The sequence below is a fragment of the Schistosoma mansoni genome, chromosome W (genome assembly GCF_000237925.1).
Source record: "Schistosoma mansoni strain Puerto Rico chromosome W, complete genome".
NCBI classification, from domain to species: Eukaryota; Metazoa; Platyhelminthes; class Trematoda; order Strigeidida; family Schistosomatidae; genus Schistosoma; species Schistosoma mansoni.
The window spans coordinates 17,777,515-17,799,602 of NC_031502.1; the positions used below are offsets into that span (position 1 = coordinate 17,777,515).

The 22,088-nt window shown below is 33.9% G+C and overlaps 1 protein-coding gene across 1 annotated transcript in view; it reads right to left on the reverse strand.

The window, feature by feature from the left end:
• The window catches only part of Smp_145560 (putative oxalate:formate antiporter), a gene marked incomplete at both ends in the record, with an annotated part of 29,913 nt that extends 8,143 nt beyond the window's left edge, over window positions 1–21,770 (reverse strand). The window contains 9 exons of the mRNA XM_018788827.1: window positions 2,958–3,179; window positions 8,456–8,578; window positions 10,127–10,238; window positions 13,175–13,197; window positions 14,141–14,176; window positions 14,572–14,686; window positions 15,698–15,828; window positions 17,960–18,086; window positions 21,655–21,770. Coding sequence (XP_018654331.1) covers window positions 2,958–3,179; window positions 8,456–8,578; window positions 10,127–10,238; window positions 13,175–13,197; window positions 14,141–14,176; window positions 14,572–14,686; window positions 15,698–15,828; window positions 17,960–18,086; window positions 21,655–21,770 — 1,005 coding nt within the window. The remainder of the gene's footprint in view (window positions 1–2,957; window positions 3,180–8,455; window positions 8,579–10,126; window positions 10,239–13,174; window positions 13,198–14,140; window positions 14,177–14,571; window positions 14,687–15,697; window positions 15,829–17,959; window positions 18,087–21,654) is intronic.
• Between the last annotated feature and the right edge of the window lie 318 nt (window positions 21,771–22,088).

Genomic DNA, 22,088 nt, shown 5'->3' on the forward strand with positions numbered 1-22,088 from the left:
ATTGTAAGTTTCTATAAAATAGTGGTCAGTGTAACTAGATTTCACTTTGTATTTTTCTAAGTGCTAAGTTAATTATTTCGGAATACGTGTTCATAGTAGGAATGTATGTTTTTTGAAGTTCGTTGAAACTTCCATCAATTAATAGAAAACAATTTTCGTCTTAGATTGATTTCCTGTACTATATCCTCATATAAAACCTTTCTTTTATATATTATCACCACTAAATTAACTACTTCTACGAATTCGATGTTCATTTTCTTGTGCTAATGAGGTATAGCAACTTGGACTGATGCATATGTGTGCTTGGTCCTACGTTGTAGCTGACTGACTGACTTTAGATTGATTCTAATCATTTATAACGAGTTAGAGATTTTGTTCTTGAAATTAATACAGGATAATGATACATGATAAAATTAAAGGTTTTTGATATAACGTACCTAAAATACACATTGCAGCACATAGATAAAATAGATTATCCCATTCATGAAACTGTGGAGTTACGATGGACAATAGTGAGACGAACAGACCACCGAATACCTATTTGTGTATGTATAGGAAGCATCGTATAAAATATAAGTGTTCATATATACTATAATAACCCAGGGTATAATGAGTATAATTAATAATAAAAAGGTACTAAAACTAAATGTTGTTAGTTCGCAAAATAACAACTTTACTTAGCTATACGTATTACGTGAAAATCGATGTACAATCTGGTCCATCTTATAGTAACCTTTTGATAAAACGAATTTTCTTAAAAGATCAGTCCTCTTCTTAATAGCTGATTGAGCATACTTATAAATAGTCTCATGAATACTTGTATGAAGATTTTCTGTTTCATTTAGTACGTAATTCAGTTCTTTAAGGAGTTACAGCATCAAGCAGTAGGTATTGTGGTAATAAAATTAATAAATTGTGACAAATAAAATCCCTATTTGTAAATCAATTTAGAAAACAAAGATGAATTAGATATCATGTCAGAAAATGACACAGACTAATAAAAGTTCAAATAGTTTTGTATATATTAGTTATTAATTAATGGTCATTACTAAAAACTGTGTATATTTCCTGCATCTCAGAGTTGATGTTCACTCTGGGACTCGAACCCAGTACTTTTCGCTTCAAACGCTCGCGCGTTATCCACTCGGCCACTGAGTCCTGATAGCCACTTGCTTGTGCAATGGGGTGAAGTCCTGGATTCCACTGCTAGCCACTATCCATCTTTGCTTACCATGCTTGTCAATTTAGGCTATATCGAGGCAATACGCACAGTATGCACATATGCCAATTAGAGACTGACCAGTTGCAGTCCTAAAAACATCAATGGGAAGATCCAAACAAACAATACTAAGTAAATTTGTGTATATTTCCATTTATCCAAATGCGGTTCCGTTGTTATTTACATATAATTGAACTACATCATTCCAAACAGAGTTCAAATGAAGTTTGTGATGCTAGTCGCCAAAATTAGTTTCAAAACAGAATCTCATATAAGGGCTGTATTTTTTTAAATGGCAAATCTGTTGACAAATATTAAAGAATTTATCCAGAGATAGTTTAACAAAGTTACATTATTATTAACAAAAAAAACAACAAGCAACACGAAGTAAAAATAGATAAATAAGTGGTAGTAATTGCTGCTTAGATTTTTTTGAAAAAGCCTCTATTTGTTTGTTGAACTTTGTAATTAGTGATGATACTTCATTTGAAAACCTGATAACAGGTACTTAGCTATTGCAGGGATATATGATTATTTATAGGTCAGAATTATCAAAAGATTAACTAGAAAACTCAATTAAATAGGTGAAAAATATGCTCATATATGAATAAAATTAAATAACTTTCTGTAAATTGGTTATATGTATTTGTAAGAATACCATTTCAAAGCTGTCTGATGTCAAGCTAAACTAATACAGTCATTGACACACTAAATTATTATCGTTTAGAAATTGATACCCAGAGGCAGCTTGTAAAGAGTTCCTGGGTGTATGAAAACAACAAATTGGAAGGTTTAGTGATAATAATTAGCAACTTTCTATCATAAATATAATATCCTGCAAATTCGGGTGATATAACTCAGTAGCTGTATATCATACTTTATTCAACAGGTATTCAAGATGAAATACCGATTTTACTCTGATAATTATTTGATTGAAAGTTGACTGATTTTAACTGCTGACCCAACTTATTTTCTCATGTTATGACCATCTAAATTATCTCAGGCTTCTGTTTCATCAAGTCAGTTTGTTGGAAAAAACACATACTATTTATTGAACATAGGAGTCCACCTTACATCTGAATATCGTGCACGGAAGTTTTTGATCCTTTTTATCATATTATATTTACAAAATGGCATTTCCTAGTATTTTCGTATTGATGTTATTTTTCAACAAGGAGACAAACACGATCTCTCACTTGTCATCAAGCTTTTAGAGAACTTTTTTCACAGTGATCTCATTGTTGAATGAAGTCCAAAACGTATCACAGCTTTTTATGTTTATATACAAACTATCCATATTTCACACCATAAGAATTCTTTGAATTGTAATGTAAAAGATATACAGTTGCAGAATTTGGTTTTAAAAAAAATCAAAGTTGAGATAAATATGAGGCCAATTTATGTCTTAAATAGCGCTTATAAATTCATTTTCATTAGCTAATTCATTGCCTGACTTTGATTGAAGAAGAGATATCGGGAAAAAGGTGTCTAAAGTTATGTAAAAAAATATAAGGTCAATATCCCCCATTGTCACGCTTTTATCAAAGGTGGTAAACTTGCAAAATAATTCAAACATCTTATTTGCTCCAAGCCTACTAAGTCGAGTTTTACTTTAAAAAGGTCAAGTGATAAGAAAGAATTCCTAGTCAAATCATGGGTTAACTCTTGTTTCCCGTCCATCTTGTGGGAAATAAAAATTTTATAAGTTGAATATATATCAACAAAGTAATCAACTTACAAAAGCATTGAAAACTAATCCGTAGTTTACAGCCATATTAATTGATCCAAATAAGGTTTCTGTAGCAGTTGGTGCAAAGACAAGCACACCACTAATTAATAAATAAAGACCACATAACCAAATACCAAAACCAACTTTGATTTGAGGCCCAAATATCAACGGTAAATGTGGGAATGAAGTTAGTAAAAGTGACCAGCATAAAAGTATGATGCACAATGGAACCTGACATCCAAATAATGAAATACATTAGATCAAGGTTAAGCAAATATTCATTGACTGGAAATGATAATACTGTAGTTAACGAAGGCTTAGGCAGGAAAAAACTAATCATATTATATGAAATTACAATGTCTTTGTGAAATATGAAAACAATCAAACAAATACGCTGTTCGCTCACCTTTCTTAAATTATCTATTACAGACTACATCATTTTGCATTCACTTTTCCTTTCTCTTCTATTCATTTTCTCATTCTGTCAGTAAGAATTCTACTTCCAATACATGAAACATACCATTTATATCTGTCTGTATAAGTAGCATACATCATAATACTACCTCACCAAATTTTAGTCACTTACTTAAATTCGTTTTAAATAAACTCCATACTACTGTTTAGTAGTTGAAATGATTATTTAAAATTAGTCATTGGTGTAGGCAGACATGTGTTAAGATCTTAGAATATTTCTTAAAATTAATCATTGTCATCAGGTGCACTAATCTTTCTAGAAAATTTAGTCATTAGATCTATTCAATGCTTGTAGTAAACTAACATAAACGTAAAATGTCCGGAATTATATTTTTTACTAAAAAGTAATGTCCTAGCCTGAAATATCGTTTGAGAAAACCGTCAAATTGTGAGCAAATAATTATACTTGAACTTCTCTCAATGTATGTCAGTTTTATAAGTAATGGCAATGAGTAAAAGTCCCGCTGTTACTTAAAATTTAGAATTTGTTTACACATCTGTGTTTTTATCAGTAAATCAATATATAAATATCACCTTCCGATCACTGATCGGAATAATTATACATGGGATGTGAATGTGTAAATGAATGGTGCGAGTGGTCAACCAGGGTGCTTGGTACCTGTGTGGTTGCGCCACAGGATTGAGCTGTACTATTCATATTGTAGCGTTGAAGCCTATATGGTGTCTGGTTTTCCTGTGAAGCGGGATTGAGCCGTACTGCTCGGTTTAAGTGTGGGCGGTGTCTGGCTCTCCTGCGAAACGGCATTGAGCTGTACTGTTTGGGTTGTCACGTGAAAGACTGGATGGTGTCTGGTTCTCCTGAAAACCAATGGAAAATTTCCCTGGCTCACAAGGGTATATTATATAACTATTTGAACTATTATTCATGTGAATTCACGGGTTGTCTACTGAACACATGACATATATCTGAATGTCATCAGAGGTTTTGTAGTTAGCCACCTAAACGATAAGCTTCAAGACTTGAAGCGACTTTTGTTCAAGATCTCAAACTCTTCTTGATGGTCTGACGTAAGCGATGGCAGTTGTGAAATGAAAATGATGTTTATTCATATACTCAAATTTTGTTTATGAATTTGACACGTTATTACCCTTTGTCTTACTGTCCTTACTTCTGTGGCAAGTATAGAATATTATATAACTATTTTTTCAAGTCGTAAAGGAAATAGTTGATTCGCTGTTTGATATATTTGTCCTATGTTTCGGTTCATCTGTTTTAGCAAAGTTGTTTTCTAGGGGATGGGATTGCTGACTCTATGTCCATACCTCCTCCATTAACCGTACTTGAGACCGGCAGTAACCCTAGAAGAGCTGAAAGTGGAGATAAGAGAGAAAGGCACGAGAATGGCGAGAGATTCGTAAATCAATGTGTATTCAACAAAACGGTTATAATTGGCACTAGTTCTCTCACAAACTAATAGACAAAGCTAGATGGGTCTCACCAAATCACGCTACACAGAACCAGATCGATCATATTTGCATCACTAACAAATTGAGAAGGTCCATGAAAGACGTGAAAACCAGGAGGGTAACTGGCATGGCTTCAGATTACCATTTGGTTGTGGCCAAGATGAAACTGAAGCTGAAGAAGCACTGGACAACTGAAGAAACAGCAACACAATGGTTCTATACAGCCTTTCTTCGATATACTCACAAAATCAACCTATTCAACATAGCTCTCAACAACAGGTTCCAAGCCTTACTAGATCTACTCAAAGAAGAAACTACTATGGGGAAAAATTGAAAATAGATCAAAGAAGCACTAACGTCAACGTGCCAGGAGTTTCTAGGCCGCAAGAAGCACCATCATAAGGAATGGATCTCTATCAAAACCCTGGATAAGATTCAAAAAACGAAGAACAAGAAGAGAGCAATCAACAACAGCCGAACAAGAACAGAGAAGGTCGAGGCACACGCCAAATACAAAAAAGCAAACAAGTGAAGAAATGCATTGGAGCTGACAAACTGAAATACGTGGAAAAAGCTTCAAGATAAGAAAATATGAGACAGCTATATGACACAATGAAGAAACTAGCATAGAAATATAGTAAACCAGAGAGGTTAGTCATGGATAAAGAAGGCAAGCCAGTCACTGAGATTCAAGAAAAGAGGAACAGGTGGGTAGAACTATTGAATAGATCAGTCCCATTGAATCCACCGGACATCGAAGCAGCACACACGGCCATTTCTACAGATGCCACAAATGCCGACAGACTGGAAAGAAGGATATCTCATCAAGATACGAAAGAAAGAAAGAAGATTTGAGCAAATGTAAGAACTACAGATGCAAAACATTCCTATCGGTACCAGGAATAGTTTTTAACAGAGTATTTCTGAATCGGATGAAAGATTCAGTAGACACCCAACTTCGTGATCAACGGACTGGATTCTGTAAGTATTGGTCCTACAGAGTCCAAATCGCGACACTAAGGACCACAGTTGGACAATCAATTGAATTGAACTTATCACCATACAACTTCCTTGACTATGAGAAAGCGTTTGACAGCCCCGATAGGAGAATGTTATGCAACCCTCTTCGGCACTATGATGTATTTTACAAGATTGCCATCACCATACGGAATTCTTACGATGGACGACACTAAAATATGGTGCATGAAAGATAACTCCCAGATTCATTGCAAGTGAAGACCGGTATCAGACAATGCTGCTTACACTCGCCTCTTCTATCCAGTGCACAGCAACAAATGCAGGTGAAGACAGACAGTATAGCAGCAGCCTATGCAGTAATAGACCTCAACATTCACAAAGGAAGAAGTAAGATCCTGAAATACAACACAAAGAACACCAACGCAATCACGCTTGATGGAGAAGCTCGGAAAGAGGTCGAACCTTTCACGTAACTGGACAATATCATCGATGAGCAAGGAGGATCTGATGCAGACCTAAATTCAAGGATTGGCGAAGCAATGGCAGCATCTCTACAGTTGAACAACATATGGAACTCAAAACAACTGTCAACCAATATCAAAGTGAGAATCTTCAATACGAACGTCAGGATAGTGAGTTATATTGTACATACCTTGTTCGACACAATGGTATACTTGACAAGATCGTCAACATCATCAAGAATTCATACGACGGACTACACTACAAAGCTATGCATGAAGGACAACTCACAGATTCATTACAGATGAAGATTGGTGTCAAACAAGGCTACTTGCTTGCTCTTGCCTTTTCTCTTTCTTCTCGTAGTTGACTGAATTATGAAGACCTCCACATATCAAAAGGAGGAAAGAAATGTACTGAACGGCTTGTATGTAGTTAAACGATCGTATAATCATTTTGAAATAAGATGTATAGCTGAGCACGCAACTGTCAGATACATTAATTCAACTTTATTGGTTAACTCGTGCTCTCTTGTGTGATTAATTCGAGTACCTTACAAGTGAATCCTCCCAATATCCCTTTATTCCGTTCTCTGTTTATCTATCTGTCAGCCATATTTCATCATTGTATTGGTCCATGAGTACCAGACGCAAGCTGACTGATTGACACTGTGAACATTTTGAATTTATTTCAACACAATGCAAATTAGACCATTATGACTTAGCCCTGGATTTATCTCACTATAGTACAATTACTGGATGTTCTGTTGATAGTGCTATTTCCATTCCAATACAAGTACTGATGTCTTTAAATGACAACTTCAAGATAAAGTCAGTTCAATTACAAAGTGACCTAAATCTGGTGTTAATCCAACACTATTATTACTTTGCTTTACTTGTCCATTCAATGCTATTATACTTTGATTGTTTATTACCACTGCACATGCTAGTGAATTCAATTAATGAAATATATATTCAAGAACTTTTGTATACCATTTCTTACTGAATTCATTTTTCCTTGGTCATCGATTGTAAAGACAACGAGCATAAAAGACCTCTACTTCTCAAGGGAAGCACGGAATACTATGGACGGCTTGGATGCAGTTGGCGATTTACATTTCGCAGATGACCTAGCCTTCTATCCCATACACACCAACAAATGAAGGTGATTACAAACAGTGTAGCAGCAGCCTATGCATCAGTAGGCCTCAACATACACAAGGGAGAAGCCAAGATTTCCAAATACAACACGGAGAACACCAATTCAATCACACTTGATAAAGAAGCTCTGGATGAGGTGGAAACCTTTATGTACTTGGGCAGCATCATTGATAAACAAAGAGGATCTGATGCAGATGTAAAAGTACGCATTGGCGAAGCAGCAACAACATTTCTACAATTGAAGAACATATGGAACTCAAAATCTTCAATACGAACGTCAAGACAGCCCTGCTGTACGGAGGTGAAACGTGAAGAACTACCATAACCATCATCAATAACGTGTAGGTAATTTTAAACGTTTATCTGCGCAAGATACTCAATGTCCGTTGACTGGAAATCACCAGAAATAGTTTACTGTGGGAGAGAACAAACCGGTCTTGAGCTCAAGAGCGAATTAGGAAAAGACTCTGGAAGTGGATAGGACATACATTGCAGAAATCATTAAACTGCATCACGAAGCAAGCGATAAATTGGTATCCTGAAGGAAAACGGAAAAGAAGAAGACCAGAGAACACATTGCGTCGAAATTGGAAGCAGACACCAGAAGAACGAATAGTGACTAAAGAACTGGGAGGGATCGCTCGGAAAAGAGTTTGATGTAAAAACCTGTTGGGCGGCCTATGCTTTTCCACGAGGGGTAACAGGCGTAAGTAAGTAATGTTTCGACTCAATCAATAATAACTATAGACGGCTTACTCAGTAAACAATGATTTGTTTGGCTAATTTAGAGAAACAACGAACAATTTTATCCTCAGAGAGCAGGAAATTCGATAAGAACCAATCAGCCAAAAATAATTTTTGAAGCATAAAGTTCTGAATATAAGGGAATTTTATTGTAAATAGTGAAGTTTAGATTTTATGTAAAATATATGACAAATGTTGAGGTGAGGATTTCTATAAATAAAATATTTTAAGTTGCAGAATGAACTTAAAACCTTAGAAATTTACCTTGAACGAAATACGATCACTGATAGCACCCCAGAAAGCACGTCCAACAGAATTGAATACAGCCGCAACGACACCCATAATAGCAAGAAATCTGTCATCGTTAATATGAGTTTTACCAAAGAGCTGAAAAATTGTAAATTAATTTTCGTGATTTGATTGTTATTGCGATTATTTTTTAAATATTGAGGATGCTTTTCTTAACAAGACATGACTTAAATCTTCAAACGGTCATACAAATTCAAGCAGAAAAAGTAATCAGATAAAATACAAACATTTTTATTATAGCAAACAACTTGTCACTGGCGTTAAGAATTGACTATTCCAATAGTCTCAAAGGAATCTAAGGTTTACAGAATCACTGGTAAACATAAAAATAATTAAACGATTTCAAGGAAGTTTATAGATCAGTTTGTTTTATTTTAAATGCTTTTTTCGTATTATTAAATTTACGAAGTTAAATTTACTATTATGAAAGATTAGCATAATATATTTGGGCCGTTTGCTTATTAAAAATAACTAAAGTTGAAAAACTCTCTCATTCTGATTTTCAAGTAGTTATGATTCACAACTTTATATTCAATGAAATTTTCTGGTACCACAGGTTCTTTCATCTGATGTACCATTAGAATCTATTGAAAATGTAGCGTTTATAGAGAAGTTCATCTAAAATGCTTGGAGTACAGGGAAATATTGTTTGTCGACATGTCTCAGCGTAATGTGAAGGTTTTTATTCAAACCTTAGCAAACTCGTTTAAACCAGAAATTATTTAGAAGTCTTTAAAAATCAAAGTGCATTTCAAAATCATACATTAATGCAGCATAAATTGCACAGTCAAATTTGTGACTAGTAAATTTAGGCTTACAGATATAAGATTTCCGAATATTTCACCTATGAAGAAACAAGTGTCCAGTGATTTCTGATATTCAGTGGTTCGTCATCTTCATTCAGAATAAACTATCTATTTGGCAGTCGTTAGAAAGTAGCTTTACTCAAATCAGTTTATCAGTTTCATATAACCTAAAATCTCTTAACAGTTATCATTAACAAATCATCTTACTAGTGTCATGGAGAGTAAAAAGTCAATTGTTAAAAGTAAATGCAATCAAAACGGTCATCGATTTTTATTATAATTGAATCTCTTCAAGCCAAGGGAGACCTGCAATACTTGCAGAATACGATGACTTTATTTTATTTTGTAGCCTTCTGTTCAGCTACATAAACGCTAGTGAGTTTAATTGTTTCCAGTTATTAACATAATGTTGAAAATTCAATTATTAACAAAGAATCTGTTGACCAGAATCCAAAGAAAATATTGAGAGTTGTGTTCTAATTCATTGAACGTATTGAAATCAATCAACAAACAATCCGATACTGTCTTTCGAAAATTCGCAGTGGCCACAATATTTATAGGGCTAAAGCCTGACCTTTGTGGTTAGCCTTCGATTAGCTTGGTAACAGAAGCAACCTAAGGGTTTTAATCCTTTCTTCTTTTTTTCAATTAATGAAAACCACAATCCAGAGAATTAAACGCGAACGTCTACTTTATTGATTATGTTAATCAAACAGTATTGCATGTTTTAACCAGAGTAGCTGATCAGAACTCTGTGCAAAATCGGTTTCAACCAAATAGAAACACAAACTTTACTAGATTGTAAAATTATATGTCTAACCTTGAAAAGTGTCGCCAACGATGTCAAAGGTATTCCAGCACAAAATATAATGATCCATAAAAAATAAAATTCTTTTTGTTTCAATAATTCCAAAGGTCGTAAATTTACTGAACTTTGTCAAGAAAAATAAACACGCTTAACAATTACAAACCATTCTAATTAATTAAATTGTTATTTACAATGAAACAAATCGTTCGGTATTCTATTATTTGGTATATTTCGTAGCTATGACGACATTTCATGATATTGATCAGTAAAATGATCCACCTTTTTACATTCGAAGTAATTACTTCTATTTTGGTATCAAAAGGCATTAGTGGAATTCTAGCACAAAGTGCACTAAAAGTGCCTTTTAGAGAAATGTTACTTTGATATTTGAAGAGTGATGCTTAGAAGTTGAGAATGTATTAAGATCAACACCTGATTTCTAATATATACATTTCCAAGATATGATCATGTGCATTTTATATTACACAAGTACTTACTGAGTACCGATATTAAGTGATCGGCCACCAAATTATAAAAGTTGAACTAAGAATTCTCGGTATGAACATAGAATAGTTGTTTCGGAATAGCTAATCAAGTGTCTGTGTGTGGTCAGTTGTCTATCGGATTTCTTATTTCATTTAATGTAACGATTAAAGCCAAAGATAAATTAAATCTTATTATGGAGTAGGATGTTAGTGATTTGATGAATAAATATTTGAAGATTCAGATGAAAGGAACGCAATGATACTATGTGGCCGGGCGCTGCCTGTTCATGAAATCGTAATTATTTACGTAAGCCCTAGAATTAATTGAAATCAAATGCTAAACCAATAACTAGAACAGTAGTTTTTTGTCTAGTAAGATGGAGTGCTTATGTACAGATTATCAAAGCAAAATAAAGATGATTAGATGTCATAGATGAATGGAGGAAATTAATCTGTAGGTCACTTACTCTCTAATCAGTTAAGACATGATTTTTAGGCCTAATTGTTGGGCATCATATTACTTTTACAAATAAATAAGCTTGTTGAAGTACTACTGTTGAAATAAAAAAAATAGATCTTTTAATAACTCTGAAATGTAAACATAGTATATAAATACACTGAGATCAGGCTGAACAAGTGAATTGTAATTTCGTAGTGATCTAAGTGTATTAAAGTTGTAACACTTAGTTTTGTATAATTACAAAATAAGCAAAGAAAAGATCTGTAAAGATTAAGGTTTTGAAATTCAATAACAGGTAGATAAACTATATTTAGAGATTCTATGTAACTTGTTTTTAACCAGGGATTTGAATTGTTGTGAAATACGGTGTTTTAAATCGTTTGATGGGCATCAAACCGCCAAACTAGTTAAAGTTTAGCTAACGACACTGATTATTTTGTGATGAATTAATAATGTAAAATATTGTTTCAGTGTCAAGATCAAAATACTACGACGTTTGGCATTCACATATTTTTTGTTCTAATTTTTAATTTAGTCACAATCATCATTTTATACCTGTGTAGACGGTGAGAGTTTGCGTCATGAAAGCAAGGATTAAATTGTTATTAATTCACATTGGTCAAATAATATATATTGATACATGTTTTGTACATTCGGTTTTAATTTTTACCTAATTACACACTGTCCACGTCCCAAAATTATCAGCATATGTCTACTAACAAAAATACGTCCCAGTTTCAATCACACATTGACAAATGAGGAAGAAAATCTAACCTTGGAAAGTTATAAATAACAACTAAAAGACTGAGCATTACTCACTTTGCTTCACAACCTAAAGATCTGTAAAAAAAACTCTACATTATAGGGTAACATTCCAAAGGAAACGTTATTAATAAAATAACTTTACTTAGTGGACAGCTTAACCAACGGAACGTTCGTTTATTCTTGATTTGAGCACTTCAGGTATTGAATTCCTGTCAATCAGATTTTATGTATTGGATCGTACCAAGTTCGTCTGTGGTATGGTCTAATAGTGTTTCCATGTCTTCATTAATGTTTTTGATGTGACGTATTCGCATCGAATGGTGACGTTTCAAATCAATGGAACTCAAATTTATTGCCTTTTACACCAGAATATGGTGACGTCAGCTTACAATGTGTTTTTGAAAAACTGAGTAGAATGTAGTTGAGACTTTTTCAAGCTATTGAAACAATGACGATGTTGATTAGTTTTTGTTTGTTATATCTCATATGTAGACTTTAAATGTATATAGAGCCACTATTTATTACGAGGTATTTTTAATATAAAGTTATGTGACATAACTCTTTATGTAGGTTAGTGACAGTGAGATTTTAAAGATCATACAACCAGAATCAAGTGGTAAGTAATTTCGTCAAAGTTCATTTTTGCATTTAAAAGATGTAGACGTATTCACTGTGAGATCCTCTAGGATTGAAGCATGAATCATCATACATTTATGTGGTTCGTTGTTCTACTAGGATCTCAATGTCTTATTAGCTAATCTGTTCATATTGTCTGGTCTATTGAGAGATTGTGACTTTACTTTATATGACAAAATATAGGTTAAGAAAATAAAAAAATACGAGGTTAACTGATACTGAGGATAATATTTATTGTTCCAGGTAAGATCTACTGTTCCTTGATTATGTTCGCCTAAAAAATGTAATCTAACATTATTCATTTAGGTTAGAGATCTGATTTGAGGTCGTGTCACGAAATTTAATAAATCGAAATGAGGCCTGATTGATGGCCAGCAATGGTCCCACTTTAATAGTATCCTTGATAAGTGCAAAATGTCTCCATCACATATAACGGGCTGAATTTATGAAGCGGTCAAAAGTCGACTAATTCAGTATCATCAATGATTAAGGTTGTGAAGTGTAAATGAAACTACCCTAGAAGTATGATATATTCACAGATTACTGAGTAAGCAGGTTTACTCGCTTTTGAAAGTGAAACAAAAATTTGTTAGCATTTGCCCTACATTTCCTTGTCGTGTTTCGGAATTCAAATGTTTTACATATGCATCAAAATTTACAGCGATATTAATTTACGAAGAATAGTAACTCTACCAATGAAATTCGTTAACTTACTTTATAACAGGTGGAAATTCATGCTAAGCAACAAAGAAAATTTATAAAATTGTCAGTTACATTGATTGAGGTTGTTTTTATTGTTACATATTACAAAATGACGGAATGAGAATGTATAATTAACAGAAAATGTCATTAATATCTCTTGTGAGATTAACATGATACTTTTATTTACTTAATAAAGGGTAACTCAAATAATGAGAAATCTTGGTTTGATTGCACTTTATGTTTCATAATTATCCTGTCCACATTGTTACGCTTTAAGTCACTATCGTAAGATATTGTTCATGTTTATAATAAGGAAGAGACGAAGTTAATTCACGCCTTAAAGGTATTTTAGAAACTGCCTCTTTCACAGAATATAACCATTTTTGTTTAACGATATTTTTGAACCTGCATTCTAATCCTGTGGAAATTTCACATTTTTTTGTGATTAAAGGACTAAACAACGTCTTAGAAATTAAGCCCATTTATCTAATGAGTAATGTAGTAAGTCTTAATTCCGTATATAATTAAACTGTCACTAAATCTATTAAAGCTTAGTCTGGTACTATGATTTTTTCGACGCGAAAGCCGTATTTACTGTTGGCTAAATCAGACTGGTGCAAGTTACAGTTTTATTCACCGTAGTTCGTTATAACTGAAAATTTACTACTTACTACATTTCTGTAAAATGAATTCAATGGGAATTTAATTGAAATTCATCTATAACCTGAGATCTGTTTTAATGAGTAGTCAAAACATCAACCAATTATAGCTTATAGCTTGGTTTACAGTCTCTGTAGACTACAATCCTATTGTTCTGTCAACTGAATTACAAGATGCAACTAATTCTCATGTGATTTGTTGTTTGTGCAAAATCTTTGTTGCTTGACATTTCTTAAAAATAAATTGAGATATCCAAAGCTGACAAAGTTTGTTTGATGCATATAAATAAGAAATTTATATTTAGCTATTTTAACTTACTGACTTATCCGAACCCTTGAGGTCGTGATCCACCTTCTTAAATGAAGAAAATAAAGACTGATGTCAAATTCAACTAATAAAATGACATTAAGAGTATAAATCAAAAACTGAATAACCTCAGTTACAACAGCAAATCATTTTTCACAAACTAGGATACCTGTTTGTCTTAGGATTTCTACTAAGCACAGACATGTATGATACATTAAAAACGATTATTCTTATAAACCTTTGAATGGATAACAGAAACCATTGTAGATGTTTATAGCATTACGATAAGTTTTTTCCAACCAACTGTTCAAAATAACCAGCCAAGTATCATAATAGTCCAGCATGTAAAATATAATATTATAATTACTGTACTGCTAATATCAGTTCAAGGTAAAAAGGTTGTTTAATATCTCTACATCATCCTTTAATTAATGTCTTCTTACCTTTTGTTTATCTCTCATCAGATATAACCCAGTTAACTGGATAACTAACAAAACACCACCAATAAGTAGAAACACAGAAGGAACACGATTAATTAAATCAGCATCTTCAAATCGCCTGTTGAATGAAGACCAAAAAGCATATTGATTGTTACAAAGTGATGCTTTAACTAATTATAGTGAATGTCACAGTCTAAAATAATTGAAAGAATATCCATATCATAGAATAAGTTATAATTAATGTGAGTTATAAATAGTGCATAACTCCTTTTGCGATAGTTACTTGTATAGAACATCAAATCTCACAATTAACTAGATTAGTGAGCAGATATGAATCAGTAAATTAATAATAACATAGTGAAATAACTCTATGTCCCACTTCAACAAACAGTTAAAAAATTAAGATATCCTTTTAATATGAACTCGGAGAAACTTCTGATTGGTCAGATCAAACTAGAAAAAATGTAGATTACCAATTTAAAGAAGTGTATTTTTGTACAGTCTCCATAACTTTAGTAATCGGAACCGTGAACTTAAAGGGAAAGACATTAGCATTTTTTCATTTATCTAAAACTGAATTCGTTTGAATTACACTGTCAATGACCAACTGGAGCTCAAACAATGATCATACAAAATTAATCTTTAATAACTTCACAAATTCTGGCATAAATAGTCGGCATTGATTTGATAAGATGCTTCTTAGTCAGATGACTTTTATTCATGAAAGTGCAATAGTATGTTCGGTAGTAGAAGTAATATTAGTAGTGGTGGTGACAGTAGATGTCTTATTCTTAGTATTTCGTCGTACACATCGTCACGGTACGTGATAAATTTATGAGTGTTATTCAATGTTATGGAAGTTATTTTAGTGTAATAGCGTTTTTGGAATCGTACCTTATGGAAATTAGGTCTGTCCGTTGTTACTTATTTGAATCGATGTAACTTAAAAATTTATGAGAGATCTCGAAAGAAGCTAAACTATTTCAAGTGATCTGAGCCTATCTTTGGTAAATGGTGACATTGTCCTTCTAGAATGCTTGAGCAGCTGAGATGAATATTTATTTTTCAGAAGTGAGGATGTTCACTATTTTTCAATTAAATAGTCAGCCTATTAAATACATTCACTGACTTTGTTTTGTCATCTATTTTGATATTATTTGGATTAATGTATATTGTTTGAATCGGTGTAAAGATAATGGGACCAGCCCCAAAGCCACCAACAATTAGGCCAACAATTAAACCTCGATGATTTTGAAACCACTATTGGATAGAAGAAAGATAAAGTATCAGAAGTATTTCTTACTGATGAGAAAAAAGGAATACAGCTGATGAAAAGGAGAACGAAATACATATACATATTTTTTTAAACTTGATAACTGATGTCACTGTAATCAATCAAACTTGAGCACCTAAATACAAAAATTTATTAATACTTATCGACTGTCTGTGCACTTAGGCATTTTTTGTTATAAAATGAAATATTCATCTCGTGGTTTCCGCAGTTCTTAATAAAAAGTGATAGTGACTGAGATATTATTTAAGAAGATCACTCGAAATATTTTCCACTGTTATCTCAAATCAGAATAACATTTCATTTTAACAGTAATATTTTTATAAGCAGAGATAGATAGTGGCTATCATCAACTCTAAGATCTAGGTACATCCAACTGACGTGTCTCAAGTAGGATGAAACGCTGGTCCTTGGTTCCACTGGTAGTAGCCGTCCATCTCTGCTCATAATGCTTGTGACCCAATGGCAATATTGAGGCAATCCGGACAGGACGCATATATGCCAATAAGATACTAATCAATTGCAGTCCAGGACATCAATAAGAAGATCCAAACAACATAATACATCCGTATAAAATAGATTAATAGCAATAAATTTTTGATAACTAAAGAAGTTAATACGGACAAAAAATGTTTACGGTTAGCGTCAACAGTGGCTATTAACTTTATACAATGATAAATATTTAATTTTTTCATACTATACTTTAACTCGAAGAGTTATCTGTTTGTTATGACTTTTTCCCTGTTAATTATCACGTGGCAAAATAGCTAATCCAAATACCGATTTATATGGCCTTGTTCTTGTGTTAAACCAATGATACGTCGAAACAGCACGAAAAACCTTGTGTCAAATCCGAATCCCTATTGGTCCCTCTCTCCAAACCTTGCCCATTAAGTCCAGAAAACAATCTCAGCCTCCACTGTATGAATCGTATATTTCAGACATACGTGGTTTATACAAGCAAAGCAGACTGCATCACGCCATGTAATGAAAAATAATAATTATGTAAGATCAAGCCAAAAATGCCTGTTAGTATAAGAGACTATAATAAATTAGGAATAAGTTAGGATAATAAGTCGTATAACAGTAGCCAATAGGTAAAATGAAAGCTTAAGTTAACAAGCAGAAATGTGATTTAACATCAACTATCTAAAGTGATTTTTAAAGAAATTTCTTATTTTCATACAAGGAAAGCATTCTCTAATTTTGATAAGTGCTAATGTATCTAGATGTTTAACTAATTCAGTTAAACAAGTTAATTAACACTTCTTCAATTGAAGTTGGACATTAACATCGTTGGATGCCAGCTCAGTGGTCTATCGGTTAAGGGCTTCGGCTCGAGACTGGTAGGTCCTGGGTTCGAATCTCGCTCGCGAGAGCGGATTCGTGGATGCGCACTGCTGAGGAGTCCCATAATAGGACGAAACGGCCGTCCAGTGCTTCCAGGTTTTCGATGGTGGTCTAGCTTCAATTGACTCATGATTTCAACTGTGAAAATACTAAATTCTCCACAAAACCTCCTCTGAACTTCTTCAATTCCCCACTTGTTGAGCTGAGGCGTAAACCCTGACAGGATAATCACTCAAGCGCAAATATAACTAAGGATAATAGAGAAGATTTGCGACATGGATAGATTCCTTTAGTGTTGTCGAGTCCTCTGAACTAGATGGAATATTTGTGGAACTTTCATTGTCACTCTGTATACCATCATCAGTGCTTACTTCATGTCGAAGTGAGTTTCTTAGTTGTTCTACCAGTCTTAAATCATTTTGTTCTGGTGTGCATGATTGTAAGTGCTTTTTCTCGTATATTTCAGTGTCTTCAGTTTCCACCTTATTCTAGTCCACTATTTTGTTCCATGGACTTTTCATCAGGTTGTTGATTGACCTTTTTCAAATGGTCTGACAGATTGAATGCAACGTGATTTGTCGACTAATTGTGGATAGATTGACTTTCGCAAGCGTGTTGTGTTTTGTGAGATAGCCAATTTATTTTGAAATCTTTCATTACCATTCTAAATAACCCCATCAAAGACTGTACGACGTAGAACTAGCATTACTTATTATACATAATGGTAAAAATTTCAATTCGCTAACTTACTGCAATTGATGCAGCTATAGTAGCTGAATAACCAAATCCAAACCCGAAACCTTGTATTATACCATAAGTAATCAGTAATGGGATAAATCCCAATCTCAGTGTGTAATAACTCAAGGTGATTCCTCCACTGAAATATAAAGAATATCTTTTTCGGTTATATGTACTAATCAAAAGATATAATTTGTTCAGATTTATCCAAATAATACACATTTATATTGGAATAATAACAAATTATAGAGTCACATACTTACTTGAATGTAAGGTGCTTCATAGAATTATGATTGTTTTGTCCTACCTACAAACTTAAATTATTCAAATTTCTAGACAATATATTCCTTCATTTCTATTTAATTGAATAATGGTTAGGATTGTTTTCAGAATCGTCCGAAAAGGTGTACAATATTTATGTCACTTAACAGTCTGAGTGATGGTGATATATCAAATAGAGAAATTAAATAAGGCCGGAACAAATATTGATGCAGAATAATATGAATTCACTATATGTCGTGGTTTCTCGTCAGCTGCTTAGAGCCAAATATGTATTAGAATTTTAGCATTGAGTGACATAAGTGAATGTAAAGGATTGAAATGACAAAAGGTTATCAATGATAACTATATATATATATATATATATATATATATATATATGCAAGAAAAGGTCAGAGGTTATTAGGTATTGGAATCAAGGAAGCATAAAGGGTGGGTGGCGTAATATTTGAGTGGAGTTCAAAGACAGATAAGATAATTTTAGAGGTAATAAAGGATTCATATGATTAAAAACAAATAGGATGGGTTACGTAATAATTGAATAGAATTTGAAAAGTTCACATAATTTAAGAGAAACAAGTGAATGAAAGGGTGGTTTAAGAATCGGGTAATGAAAGAGGAATATAATACAAAACTAAATATTAACCAAAATAAAACTAATGACCGAGGAAAAAAACACAAAATAATTGGATTACCAGGGTAGTAATAAGTTTATTAATGTGTCTTTTTGAATACATAGATCCGGTTTAAGTATTTTTATCGCGATCGCTTCAGCAAACCGGAGAGCAGTTGTACTTCTTTGTTTGCTAATAATTTTGAAAGCATGAGAGATTTCAATGGTATGCCCGATGTCAAGTAAATGCCGAGCTATTGCACTGTTGAGAGCCCTGGTCCCTCGCAGCCTCAGTTTCTTTGGAACGTGCTCAGAAATGCGAGCATGTACTCTTCTCTCAGTTCTTTCAGTGTATGTGCTTTGGCACGTACATATAGATTGGTAAATGCAGTTGAAGCTACTGAGAAAAGAGGACTTGTCGATTTTAGTTTGCTTGAGTGAGCAGTTCATTTCCCACACCGTTGTCAGTTTTGATGCTGGGTAGGTCACTTTCAACACAGAATTAATTCTGTGATTAATTATTCCAGTAATTTCATCTCCTTTGAAGCGTAAGTATAAGAAGCAAGTTTTCTTTTCCACTCTATCATACTTTACCAGAGGATTGGCGTTTGCATATTTATGAATGAATTTCGCCGGATATGCATTTTCACTTAGGCACTTAGTGATTAGAGCAATTTCTTCTTCCAGACATTCATTTGAGCAGATTTTTTGTGCGCGGTCAAAAAGGGTTCGTACGATTCCCTTTTTGTAACTCATTGGACAGAAACTGTAGTACTTGAGATATAATCCACTCCAGGTGTTTTTGCGATGAATGTGTCTTTGTAATGTACCAACTGATGTCCATCTGATTCCAGTATCTAGGAAATGGAATTTACCTTCAACTTCATGTTCCATAGTGCATTCTATATCCTTGTGTGCTTTATTAAACAAACTGACTAGGTTCATGGAGTGCTTATGATTGTTGCAAACAAGAAATGTGTCATCAATGTATCTACAGTAAAGTGTGGTACCATTGATTGCGTGCTTAAGCTTTTTCTGTTCAAGGTTTCCCATAAATATGTCGGTCAGAATTGGACCAAAAGGGCTATCCATGGCTACTCCATCAATTTTCAAGGTACAACACATTGTTGATAGCGTAGACAGGACAACACTGCGTCGTGCCTGAGGAGATAGTCAATATCATACGGAATTCCTATGATCGATTAAACTACAAAATCGTGCATGGAGAACAACTCACTGACTCGTTCAAAGTAAAGACCAATGTCAGATAAGGTTGCTTACTCTCACCCTTTCTCCTGGTGATCCACTGGATTATGAAGACGTCGACATGTGGAGGGAAGCATGGGATACAATGGACAGCTAAGATGCAGCTGCACAATTTAGACCTCGTGGATGATCTGACTCTTCTATCACTCACGCAACAACAAATACAAGAGAAGAGGATCGGTGTAGCAGCAGCAGTAGGTCTCAATATACACAAAGAAAAAAGCAAGATTCTCAGATACAATACAGCATGCACCAATCGAATTAAACTTGACGGAGAAGCTTTGGAGGATGTGAAAACCTTTACATATCTGAGCAGCATCATCGATGAACACGGTGGATGTGATGCAGATGTGAGGGTGCGGATCGACAAAGCAAGGGCAGCATATTTATAACCGAAGAATTCCCGGAACTCAAAACAATTGTCAACCAACACCAAGGTCAGAATTTTCAATACAAATGTCAAAACAGTTCTATTGTATGGGGCGGGAACCTGGAGAACTACGAAAGCCATCTGTAGTGCCGTGTTTCGCTAATCGTTCACCTCGATAACCGTTATTATACAAATCTCAACGGTGCATGAAATCAGAAGGCAAAGGGAAGCAGCAACTACAGTTTATTACCAAATAACGCAGGCCAAAAAGCCACAAGCACATGAGCGAATATCAGCGAGCAAGCGCAAGCGATTACATAGGCAAATTTATATTCAAATTGTATAAGGGCGCAGCAAAACAAAACGAAAGTTAATAGTGGGATTTAAGTGCATACATATATGGAGAGGAGGATGAGTCATCGAATGATACATAAGCAATCAACATTTTGGCTACAGTGTCTTGTGCTCTAGTGATCATAACAGTACAAAGAAATATGCAAATTGTTACTATCCCAATGACAATGTCTGTTAAGTTAATAAAAGGGTTAACCAAAATTAACCATAATCGAAATGGGTTGTAGGATAGTTGCTATACATCATCCAGAAGATACAGGTGTTTATTAACAATTGTCTACGCAAAATACCTCGGTTCCGTTGGGCAGACATTATCAGCAACAACCTACTGTGGGAGAAAACAAACCAGGTTTCAGAGGAGGAAGAAGTCAGGAAGCAGCGCTGGAAGTGGATAGGACACACATTGAGGAAAGTACCCGATTGCGTTACAAGGCAAGCCCTCACATGGAATCTTCAAGGACAAAGGAGAAGAGGAAGACCGAAGAACACATTACTTCGAGAAATGGAAACAGACATGAGAAGAATGAACAAAAGTTGGATGGAATTAGAAAGGAAGGCCCAGGACAGAGCGGGTCGGCCTATGCTCCATTGGGAGTAGTAGTTGTAAGCAAGTAAGTAAACACACTTTGACAAAGATGATTCCCAACTGTATATAAATATATACATCGGTCATTTAGGTTTGTTGTCAAAATTATTTTTAGAAATAGTTCTTATTTCACTTAGCTAATAATAAATAATACTCCTTAAGTAAATGATTTTTATAATAAACATACTAATAAAAACCGATAACGACAAAAACAAATCCAGAAAAATATTTTCACTAACCTATGAATTAAACTGCTAATTATTACCACTGCTCTGATTCCTAATTTACGGTACAATGCTCCACCAATCGGCATAGCTAATGCTTCCATTCCCAAAGCAACCGATGTCAACCACATGATGGAATTATCATAAATTGACTTATTATGGTATTGAAAATAGTCCAAAATGTATGGGGCCATATTACCTATATAATGCAATCATTGGTTTAATTAACACATTAGTGTACATAGACAGTACCGATTGTATAAAAGTACCCGTAAGTACATTGAATAATGATCCCACCAACTACACAAAGAACAGAGTGATAGTGGTTTATGAGCGAACACATTGTTAGCAGAATTACTTGATACAAATTTGAATGGAAAACTTCTTTTATCTACTGAAAAAAAAACACAAATCAATGAAATCAAACAACCAGTCAGAACATTTTATAT